This window comes from Labeo rohita, chromosome 17, assembly GCF_022985175.1.
Source record: "Labeo rohita strain BAU-BD-2019 chromosome 17, IGBB_LRoh.1.0, whole genome shotgun sequence".
Lineage (NCBI taxonomy): Eukaryota > Metazoa > Chordata > Actinopteri > Cypriniformes > Cyprinidae > Labeo > Labeo rohita.
Genome location: NC_066885.1, coordinates 25,703,813 through 25,716,613, shown reverse-complemented (window position 1 = coordinate 25,716,613; position 12,801 = coordinate 25,703,813). Strand labels below are relative to the sequence as shown.

The window sequence follows — 12,801 nt, the reverse complement described above, 5'->3', positions numbered from 1 at the left end:
TAATGTTTGAAATTTATATTAGTTAGTCTAGTTGTTTTTGCTGTAGTATTTTTGTTAAAATCAAAGACAAAAGTTCTTTATGTTAGTGTCCAGTAGGCTGCTGATTTTGGTTCAGAGTATTGAGCTGCAACAGAATGTTTTACAAAACAACCCAGAATTTATGTTTAGATATGTTTGATATCTAAGTGTTTGACTTCATTTTTATTTTACCTTGTTGGAAGTTAAACTGGTTAAGAAACTAGGTAAGAATCAGATTCGATAAGCAGAATTGGATTTGGATGGTAAAAGTGTGTTTTAAGGACATTGTGCAAGCAACCACACAAAAATTAATGAATTTTAATAAAGTCTTAATTAATCAATAATCTGCCCCTTTGTGAAAAGGAAAGAAGTTGGTGTTATTTCAGCCAGAAACCTTAGTGGATTGCATGCACTGTATGGTGTTTTGCACAAATGTAGGTAGAAGCAAATTTTTTCAAATGAGCTTTCATTGCATTTACGGGTGCTGTTTTCAAATTCACTTGATGCAAATAAAAAAGCCAAACATCAAAGGGTGTAATTTGAGTCTTTCACAAAACGGCCTGCAATTTCTGATTTGACATGTATCATTTCCTAGCAGGATAATGGATTAAGTATGGATTAAGAACCGCATGTCCTCCTCTGAATTGCACAGGTTTAATAGCGGGCTGCTTGGGACGCAGAGGAGACTGTGCGACCCTGAGCGGGCACTGCCTCCGGGAACAGCCCATTAGTGGTGTAATTACAGCCTGGGTGTGATAACCATGCTACACTTCACTACCCACCACACACAGGCTTTATTGCAGGTGTACATTACTTAATGCCTTCATTACCTAAGACAATCACTTAATTATATAGTCTGAGGAAGAACATCAAATGCACGTCAGAATCAATTTGAAGGCTGATAATGGAGGCGGTAGAGCTGTTTATTGCCAACCTGACAAGTGCGTCAGTTAGATCAAAGCTTTTCAGGGAACCCCTTGAAAGGGCTATTACTGTGATTGCGCATAGCAGGTTATCTATTTTGATGAATGAGCTAAAGATACTAGACATAAAGTGCATTCCATCGTAAACTCACAAAAAAAAAAAAAAAAAAAAAAATCAGTGGAGTAGATTTGGTTTTGTATAAAAATGGATGACTATGTGACTGTCTCATACCATTTATTTAATTCTTCTGGTCACACAAGTTAACACAAAATAATAATATAAAACACTACATTTTGAAGGTATTGGGGTAGTAGTAATATTTTGTGCTTTTAGTAAGAAGTCTCTTATCCTGCATTTATCAAAAATACAGTAATAATGTTTTCACACTGAGGACAACAGGACAACACTCACTGATGCTCCAGAAGAAAACACAATGCATTAAGAGCTGGAGAGGGGGTGAAAACTTTTGGAAAGTAAAGATCAGGGTAAATTTTACTTATTTTGTCTTCTGGGAAACATATATGCTAAGTTAATTTTATGCAAAATAAGAAAAATGTGCACATATTCATTCTGTTCAAAAGTTTACACCCCTGGCTCATAATGCCTTGTTTTGCATTATAGCATTTCCTTTTGAAAGGTAATGTACATACGCCTTGTGTAAAAATATTTTGAAAGCCCAAACACTGGATATTGACTTCACTGACATTTACATTTATACATTTTGCTGACATTTATATCCCAAATAGCTTATATTTGAATTAAAAGTATACATTGTAATGGGCCCATGACCTTGTTGCTAGCACCATGCTCTAATGTATCATTATGTAGTCCGGTTGAGTCAGACATATTAATGTGTTTTGGTAGAAGTTACCCATCTGTGCATTTAATGGCAAATGGGAAGACCATTAAATAAAGAGCATTTATCAAGAGCCATCACCACCATCACATTATTGTAATGCACATTACTGTAAAACAGTGCTCTGTTCTGTTAGAATAACATGTTTGATTACCAAACAGACATTTAATTCCAGTCTCAAACAAGCACAAGCCACACTGACCTCCCTTAAAAGTGGAAGTGCTATTTCTACAACACTTACGTCACTGAATGACAACGTCTGACCTTTAAAAAACTCTTAAAGAACCTTTTTGAGAACATTAAGCTACTATCTGAAACTAGACCTTAGTGATTGAGTTTAGACTTGCACATCACAAGTACTGCATGTGGTGAAGAGCAGAAGTGTATTAAGATCCCTCTCTCACTGTAAATGCTGAAGAATACGCAAGAGATGGATCAATATCTAATTTGCCATCCTCTATATTTCTCCGTATGACAAATGCAAGTTCTCATGTTATGCTATTAGCACACAATATGTCATGCTCATCTTCTCCAAATGTATAAAAATCAAAATCATTGGAGACATGCTTTAAAGTAAAACACATATTAGAGCTATTACTTACATTTAAATGAATCATTTGGTGCAATGGACTTACTGTGTACATGCATGTGTTTACACTGTACTTATATTTTAAAAAATTACCTGCATGTAATTACATTTAGAATTACACTGCTGACCTTACACCACCCTTAAACCTACCCATACCGCCAAATGTGTCCTTAATCTTACCTGTGTCCCACCTCAATAGCAGCAAAAGTGTTTTACAATACAATATGAACACAATAAGTACATTGTACTTATTTTCTGATATAAGTGCTTAGTAGTTAAGGCTACTTAATATAAAGTGGGACAGTAACTAAAATATTTTTGAAGGACAATGCAGATCATTCTGTTTATGTGAGTATCTTATTAACCGGCTATTAAAATAAACATTAGTTTTCTGTATTTCCAATTAAACTATGGCTCCATTTGGTACTACCTCAAAATGAATATTTAATGCAATTATCCCAGACACTAAGCAAGCAATTAACATTAAAATTAGACAATAATTGTGACCTCATTTGACCAAAAGCGTTGCCATGCCAACAATCACACTGTATATCTGCAGAGCTATTGTGAATTGTGGAAGGGGAAAAATAGAACACTGATGATGACATTTAATTGAAAAACAAACTAGCTAATAATGAATACAATTAATTTTATGTAGCTAGATTACATCTGTTCAAATTAAAATGTATGCATGCACACTTATGTGTGATACTGAGAAGGAGAACTTCCCCAACTGTATCTTGGTTCCTCCTAAAGGTTCTTCCTCATCTATTTAAATATCTTAGGGAGTTTTTGCTTGCCACTGTCGAGTTGGCTTGCTCGCTGGGGGTTTAAGGCACTATTCTTTGTAAAGCTGCCTTTTGAACAATAAGTATTGTGAAAAGCTCTATACAAATAAATTGAATAGAGCTGTTCGGTTTGTAGCCCTAATACCCACAAGAGAATTAGCATTTTTGAGCCATGGCTTCTCTCTGGAATTTCTAATGGGCTTTTAGAGCAGCAGTTTTCAATTTATGAGTAAAATAAGGTCTGTGCATAATATTACCTGAAGAGTCCTGTTTTGTTCTACCACATAAATTACAAAGTCACGCCTCAAATATTATTCTGAAATCGTTGTGTGGTTTAGAAACATTTAATGTTTGATATTACAACAGCCACAATCTTGTTGTTTAAGAATTGTTAGCAAAATGGCAGTGAATATGCTTACTATGCTTACGTCCTACATCATCCGCTGAAACACCACTCTCTTGTAAATGTGTGTTAGCAGAAGCTAGAAATTACGTTCATAAAGTTTTAAATATGGATAAAAGCATCGATTCACTTCAGAAGGCCTTTATTAACCCGCTGGTGTCGTGTGGAGCACTTTTTATGATGGATGGATGCACTGTAATTTGCTTCAAAATCTCAACAGCCATTCGCTGCTATTATAAAGCTTGGAAGAGCCAGGACATTTTTTAATATAAATCCAATTATATTTGTCTGAAAGCAGAAAGTCATAGGATGGCTAGAGGATGAGTAAATCATGGGGTAATTTTTATTTTGGGGTGAACTATCCCTTTAATTGTGTTGCATTCACTATATTCAGTTTCCATATCAAAGAGTGGTTCACTTACTGCAAGAGAATGAACACGATGAGCATGAAGACTGCCATGATGATGAAGGGCATCCCGGGGAAGGTAGGCAGGGTCAGGGGGTACAGCCCGTTAAAGATCGTAGCAGAAATAAGGATGCAGGTCGCTTCCACTGAGGCCGAGAAGGAGAACATGGCACCTGAGAACATCAACATTCAAATAAATAAAGACGTGAAACTGAGAAATTCAGTTCCACCAGGCTTAGTTCAACTGTATCTATATACAGTTGAAGTCAAAAGTTTACATACACCTTGCAGAATCTGCAAAATGTTAATTATTTTACCAAAATAAGAGGGATCATACAAAATGCACGTTATTTTTTATTTAGTACTGACCTGAATAAGACATTTCACATAAAAGATGTTTACATATAGTACACAAGAGAAAATAATAGATGAATTTATAAAAATGACCCTGTTCAAAAGTTTACATACACTTGATTCTTAATACTGTGTTGTTACCTGAATGACCCACAGCTGTGTTTTTTTGTTTAGTGATAGTTGTTCATGAGTCCCTTGTTTGTCCTGAACTGCCTGCTGTTCTTCAGAAAAGTCCTTCAGGTCCCACAAATTCTTTGGTTTTTCAGCATTTTTGTGTATTAAAACTCTTTCCAACAATGAATGTGATTTTGAGATCCATCTTTTCACACTGAGGACAACTGAGGGACTCATATGCAACTACTGCAGAAGATTCAAACACTCACTGATGCTTCAGAAGGAAAAACTATATATTAAGTGCCAGGAGGTGAAAACTTTTTGAATTTGAAGAGCAGGGTGAATTAACTTATTTTGTTTTCTGGACACGTAAGAATCTTTTGTAGCTTCTAAAGGGCAGTGCTAAATTAAAAAAAATAAATAAATAAAATATTTAGGCAAAATAAGAAAAATTTACACATCCTCATTCCATTCAAAAGTTTACACCCCCTGTCTCCTAATGCATTGTTTTTCCTTCTGAAGCCTTCTGTAATAGTTGCATATGAGTCCCTCAGTTGTCCTCAGTGTGAAAGGATGGATCTCAAAACCACACAGTCATTGTTGAAAAGGGTTCAAATACACAAAAATGCTGAAAAACCAAAGAATTTGTGGGACCTGAAGGGTTTTTCTGGAACAGCGGATAGTTTAACTGTTCAGGACAAACAAGGGACTCATGAACGACTATCAATAAACAAAAAAACACATCTGTGGATCATTCAGGTAACAACACAGTAATAAAAATCAAGCGTATGTAAACTTTTGAACAGGGTCATTTTTATAAATTCAATGATTTTTTTTTTTTTGTGGACTATATGTAAACGTCTTTTATGTGAAATCTATCTATCATAATTCTGCAAAATTTCTACTGTAATTTCTACTTGTAAAATCTGTATCAAGGACATTGTCATTAAAGTGTTACTAACTAATGAATCATTTTTAATATTAGCAGAGCCCAGCAATTACCCTAAATTAAAAACACACGTTTCTGATAAAGATATCCCAAACGTTATGGATAAAGCTAGTGCCGTTTCATTAATATGCTGTGGATGCACCTGAAATTCATAACCTATGATTTTATCTGAATGAAAGAATAATAGCCGTGGAACCTGAGGTCTGTGCAGTAGATCGTTGGCATGAATAATGGTTTGATCCACTTTGATAAAATATCTCCCTGAGCTACGCTGAACTTCGTGACTGCTCTGACTAACTGGAGCAGAATGAGTCGTCGAGCGTCGGGGCAGCCCGTAAGTGCCTGGAACATGCAATACTTATTGATCTTCACCGGAGCTGGAAGTCGTGTGAGTGCCCCGGAATGACTGGAAACTGCAATAGAGTCAGTGACACATGCAATCCGAGACACAAGCCGAGGAAACGGCAGTCAAAGTGGAGAGAGAGGCGGATTGCACGGTGAAAACAGTGCATTTATGGATAGGAATGGCCTGTCATCACTGTGTCCTTTCACAGTGGTATCACTCTTGCATCAACGGGAAAATAAATAAAAGTAATGGGGAGAAAGATGTTTGTGTCTACAAACTAAATGGGTATTTCTTTTTCGGTTTGGCTTACAGCTGCACGCTGTGTAAGTGGAAACAAACCAATATGAATATGAAAGTGTATTCAAGATGTTGTTTGTTGTTGCTCTGTTCCTCCTGCATTGTTTTCAATTTAGTAGAGTTTGATAATTCTGTGATTTTTATGGAGAAAGCTGAAAAGTGTTCAGTTCCCTGGTTAATTATGCATACTGCGACGCCTCTCATTAAGGATTTGTGAAAGGACAATGGAGGTTAAATCTTGGGCTTTTAGCTACGTTATCAGGCAGAAACAAATGTCAAAGAAAGTAAAGATTTAGAAGGAAAGCATGACTCAAATCTCTTTGTCACATGAAGGTCAAAACACTTTGCAGTTTCCTCAGGATATTTCAGCTCATTTGTGGGCTTGTAGATCAAACAGAGAGAAGAAAGAAAAGCTGTGATGTACACATTACGCAATGCAATACGCTCTAATAAAAAAACACACAGGGATGGTTTCAGATGGTAATACCGTTGTACTAAATGAATACTACTGTATATTCATGGTATTCACTCTAAGATTCAGAAAAATTTAATTTATTTGTATTTTTATAGTGCACACTTTACAATAAGGTTCACAAATTCCCTTAGTAAATACTATGTTAGTGATAAGTCATGTTAATAAACAGTTTACAAACATAACATATCAGTTGATGTTCACTTTAGTGAGTGAGTTAGTATTGTTTATCCTTTGTGTGTGGTAACTGCTACATCAATACACTACGTATATATGTAATGTGTTAGCATTGAAAAACATGAATTAAAGCTATTTACAGGCATAGTTCATTGTTAGTTCATGTTAACTAATGCATTAACTAATGTTAACTAATTAAACTGTTAATGTAAAGAGATTCATTAATATATGTGTAAGTTTACATTAACACAAAACTAAGAAATCCTGAACAGTGGTGTTGTTCATTGTTATATTTTACCTAATGCATTAATGTTAACTAAAATAAACTTAATGTGAAGAGATGCATTAGTATATGCGTAATTTAACATTAACAAAGATTAAGTAATGCTGAACTGATGCACTGTTCATTGTTAGTTCATGTTAACTAATGCATTAACTAACGTTAACTAATTAAACTGCGGAGAGATGCATTAGAATGTGTAATTTAACATTAATGAAGATTAAGTAATGCTGAACAGATGCGTTGTTCATTGTTAGTTCATCTTAACTAATGCATTAACTGCAAACTGCAAATGCATTAGTACATGCGTAAGTGAGCGTTAACAAACACATTAACCATCATTAACTGATTAAGTCATTAATGTGAAAGAGATGCATTAGTATATGTGCAAGTTAACATTAACAAAGATTAAATAATGCTAAACAGATGTGCTGTTCATGCAAACTAATGCATTAACCAGCGTTAACTAATACAATCTTAATGTAAAGTGTTACCAAGAAATGGTATTACCATGGCATCTCCCTTATGAAAATTAACCTAATATTATAGAACAACTTTGTTTTTAACTTTTTGAGAGCTTTATTATGATGTTTATTGCCATAGTTTTAATACAAATGTCACCGTTAAAATATAGTTATTGTAGGGAAACAATGGTAGATTTGTGGTCTAACTACAAAATACAGTTGGTTATAAAAAGCATGTTTTACCAAGGTATTAAAAAATAAAATAAAATAAAATACAATACAATTTTTACTATGCTACCATGTCCACAAACATGTGTGATTACCATGGTACTCTAAAACTATGTATTTATTTATGTACTTACTTACTTGCTTGCTTACATTTTTATTACTATAGTTTTACTACAAATATCATGTTAAAATATGGTCAATGTAGTAAAACTACTGTAAATTTGTGGTTATTTTGGTTTTACTATAAGTACCATAAGTATTTTTCCCAAAATGATTCCCAAAAGGACCATCCAAAAATCATTATTTTACCATCCTGGCCATGTATAGCCATGGTTTATATCCAAAAGCCACAATGTTACCACAGTATTTCTACGAAAAAAAAAAAAGAACGAAAAAGAAGAAGATTTTACCTTGCTAACACGTCCATTATGAAAATTGACCATGGCGTCACTATTGTAAAACTCCAGTAACCAAAGAGTTTTTGGGCAGATTTATTATCCTTTTTATTACAAATGTTTAACTGTAAATACCACAGTTAAAATATGGTAGTAAAAGGTTCAAATATGGTACAAACTTGGTATCTTAAAGTAAAACAAAGTGAATATGTGGTTATTGTGGTCTTGCTACAAATACCATTGTACCATGTTTTAATGTCACTATTGATGAGCACTGTAAGATCTTTAAATAATATCAGTCTTTAAATGCAGAATATTTAAAATATATAATTAATAATAATATTAAAAAATAATTAATATTTACCTTAAGTATGCTTTCAACAGTTTGACTTTAGCACAAGCAAATATACTTAAGTACATCTTCTGCACAATTAAAGTGCATTAAATACAAAAATAGTTGCTCTAATTTAGCAGACTTTAAATATACCACTTTAGTATACTAAAAGTACAGTTCCAGGGTATTTGTATAATATACATAATATGTGACCCAGGATCACAAAACCAGTCATAAAGGTCATTTTCATATGAAAGCTGGATAAATAAGCTTTTCATTGGTGTTTGTTTGTTTGGATGAGACAATATTTGGCCAAGATACAACTATTTAAAAATCAGGTATCTGAGGGTGCTAAAACATCAAAATATTGAGAAAAATTGCCTTTAAAGTTCTTCAAATAATGTTCTTAACAATGTATATGACTAATCAAAACTTAAGTTTTCATACATTTACAGTAGGAATTTTACAAAATATCTTGATGGAACATGATCTTTATGTAATTTCCTAATGATTTTTGCCATAAAAGAAAAATCAATAATTTTGACCCATACAATGTATTTTTGGGTATTGCTACAAATAAACTCCAGCGACTTAAGACTGGTTTTGTGGTCCAGTGTCACATGTGTAAATGTATTTGTAGTATACTTAGCATGAAATAAATGTATTTTAAATACATTTTAGTATATTTATTTTTTACTAAGGGTTACTACTGCAAAACTGCAGTAACCAAGTTTATAGGCACAATTGTCTTTTTTATTACAAAAGTGTAAATTTTATAGTTGAAATATGGTAGTAAATGGTTAAAATATGGTAGTATCTTAAAGTCAGACAATAGTAAATATATGGTTCTCAAGGTCTTACTACAAACACTTTTGGTTCATTTCCAAAAAGACTTTCCAAAAACCAAAAAAAAAAAAACGCATTTTCCCAAAATAACTCCCAAAAGGACCATCCAAAACCCATGATTTTACAATTAATTTTACCATTATATCTATTCAAAAATCATGATTTTTCCATCCTACCATGTCCAAAACCATGGCAGTTCATCATTTTAGTACTTTCTTTTTTGTGGTGTTTCTCTCTTTCTCTAATTGAATTGTAAATTTTTAAAACAATACCTTGTTCATCAGCTCCCACGATGGCAGAAGACAAAGAACGAATCACAGCTTGGTTGATACCAGATGGAGTGCCAACTACAGCAACTAAAAAAACACAGAACAGATCACAAAAACTCAGAAAACTAATCAGATTAACAGTAAACAATATAATGTACTAACATATAGACCTGCATACACTAGGCCTAGATTAAACACAGCTTAAGAAACATTACTTAGAGTTAAACATAAAGATACAATTAACTAATCTCTCTGGTGAGGCCAGAGGAATGCTAACCAGTTCTAAAGTGTAACTGAATCTAAGTGGAATATTCAATAATTCATGAGCTTAATCTATATGTATGAAATTCTGAGAGGTAATTGTGATTACAAAGCATGGGCTTCTCCTAATGGCTCAGAATGTAAAGTCACTCGCTCGTCGCAGCAGCCTGATCATGCGTGATCAAGAAAAGCAGATCCTCAGGAGAACAAAAGGTTTTCTGTATTTGCGTTGATGCGTATGTGGTGGGGTGTATCTGCACACATGTGTGTGTGTGTGCCAGTTCTGCACACACCACACATGCGCTGTACTTTCAGAATGGAGGTTATGACTCCCGTGTGCCACCGCTGTGCCCCTCATTATCGCAGCCAACAGAAAAGACCAGCATGCAAATTCCAGCCTCCCTGGCAGTGATAATTCATCAGCGCCGCCACTCATCTCCCTTTAAAAGGCTTTCGTTCGCCACATCGATTAGAATAACAATTTCCACAACCATTTATTTAATTAACAGTATTAACGCCGATCCGGCTGTCTCTCCCTGAGAGTGGCCGTCTATGAAGGCTGGCACAATGTTATCGTTACTTACCACTCTGAGAACTCCTCTTTAGAGGTGGAGCCCCCCTGGAACAAGGCCAGGAGTTCAGACAGCAGTGAGGAATGAACGTAAATCATAAAAAGTCTGGTCAGGTAGACTGTTTTTTCCAAAACATTTGACTGTCTTGTTAAAACAGTCAGCTCCAGTGAGGACTGTCGGGCCTCGAGTGGGAAACATTTGCTTTGTGCATGTCACATGCTGACAAAAGAAATCTACATTGTTTTAGGGAAGAGAGATGCGCTTTGATATGCTCGCTGACAGATTTGAAATAGGGTCAGTTGTGCTGGTTCTCACCATCTTGAAGTGTAAAACCTTCCCACGTTACCCTGTGACAACATGACACACTACCATGTCAATGACAAATTTAAAAGTAAAATATATGAAATATGAAAGACTTTGGTGGTCAAAATGTTTTAAATACATATACAGTGCACAGCATAAATCAGTACATCCCCTCTAAATAAATATAAAAGATGTATTTTCCTAATGATCCCTAATATAATTTGTGGAAATATGGCAAATTTGAAATGTATTAAACATATAAAAACGACAAAATATAAGACAATATTTTCTGCTAGATAAGTAAATTAGCCTATTTTGTTTAAATGAAGGATTGCAGAAATGAGTACACCTAGATTTAATTCAGTAAATGTATAATATTCTAGTGCTTAATATGTCCTCCAGAACTTTGAGTTCATGACAAGTTCATGACAAATTTTCACATCTGTCCTGTTTAACTCCTCCTTAAATGCCCTGGTCTTTAATGGGGAGTTTTGCTCATCCCACACAGCTGCTTAAGAGCCTTAAGATTTTCACCTTGGGAGAATGAATATTTTCATTGTCATGCTTAAAATTACACAGCAGTGTGAATTCATGACAGGATTGATAAAGTACAACTCCCTCACACCTTCATCACCCATAAATCCCAGTATAAGAGCTTTACTACCACTGAATGTCATTGTGGGAACCAGGCACTTCTCACCGTACTCCTCCTCTAGCAACACCAGAACATTTTGGATGTTTTTGGATCCGAAATGATTGACTTGGTCTCTTAAGACCAGAGTATGGATTCCGAGAAGTCTACTGTATATTTTGTAAATATGGGCCTTGGGAGAGGTTAAATGAATTTATTGTGCTTTGGCTACAGTAGGTAATTCTAGTGGTGACAACAACCATCCATGTCACTTCTGCAGGCTGTGTCACTCTTTTCATAGCTTTTTCCAGCTCTGAGATGCTGGCATGATATTTCTCCTGCTCTTTTTCTAGCAAAAATTCACTCATCACTAAATGAAAACTTAAAGTGAAGACCTGATTATTTCAGGAGCCTTATCACAAGTCCATTGTTATTGAATGTCGGTGCTACTTCTGCTATATTTTCACGCTTAAAATAATAATTTGGTATTCCTCTTGTACCATTGTCCTCTTTTATGTTAAGAAATAAGTCACCTGGCAGTTCTCTTCCAAGTGGTTCCATTGCTGCCAGTGTTAAGTCTGAGTATTATTCAGTGGGCTATATAACACTTTTAATTGTCAGGAAATTACTTGTCTTTAAAAGTTTTGGTTTGATATATTTACATGTTGATCAAAAATAGCCTTAAACCTATTAAAACTATTCAGTCACTTTCAGGAGGGTGTACTTTGCAACACAGCATTTTATCACTTTGATAAGAAAATCTTATTTAGCCTTATCATTTTGAAATTCTTCTTCAGTAATTAATCAAGCAGGCCCGTTGGAACATTATATATCCAAAAGACACTAACATGTCATCTAAGTTAAGAGTAATTGCTGAATTTGTTACGTTTTAGAGGGGGTGTACTCATTTATGCTGTGTATATGATATACATTACTGTTAAAAACTTGTATGAAGTTTTTGAAAGTCTGTCATGCTCACCAAGGTTAAAAAATACAGTAAAATATAAAAGTTAATATTGTAAAATATTATTACAATTTAAAATAACTGTTTTCTATTTTAATATATTTTAAATATATTATTAGCCATTATTCCGGTCTTCACTGTCACATGATTCTTCAGAAATCATTAATATTTTGTTTTGATGTTCAAAAAACATTTTTTATTATTATTATCAAGGAAAATAGTCATGCTGCTTAATATTTTTATGCAAACCATGATACTTTTCCAGGATTTTTTTGTGAATAGATGTTTGCTACCTGAACAATATTTATTTGAAATTAAAATGATTTTGAACATTATAAATATATTTACTATCATTTTTTAATCAATTTATTATATTGCTTAATAAAAATATTATTTTTCTTTTAAAAAAAATGGTAGTGTAATATATTATACCATTTAAAATAATTAAATTACAGTATTAAATTATATTACTTTCCAAAAACTTTTTTTATATTACTTACCTTGATATTTTGTATTTTATGCCACCGAGAAAAGAACAAAATGAATTTTAATTCATAAATC

General features: G+C 33.8%; 1 protein-coding gene across 2 annotated transcripts in view; it reads right to left on the bottom strand.

The window, feature by feature from the left end:
* zgc:174356 (uncharacterized protein LOC100137120 homolog) overlaps positions 1-12,801 on the bottom strand; it is a 45,418-nt gene that overhangs the window by 15,444 nt on the left and 17,173 nt on the right. Inside the window, exons 5-6 of one of the 2 annotated variants that reach the window (XM_051132650.1) lie at positions 9,513-9,596; positions 4,001-4,157 (exon numbers count right to left, since the gene is read on the bottom strand). In XM_051132650.1, coding sequence (XP_050988607.1) covers positions 4,001-4,157; positions 9,513-9,596 — 241 coding nt within the window. Of the gene's footprint in view, positions 1-3,996; positions 4,158-9,512; positions 9,597-12,801 lie in introns of those variants that run through there. The other variant, XM_051132651.1, reaches the window with a different exon arrangement.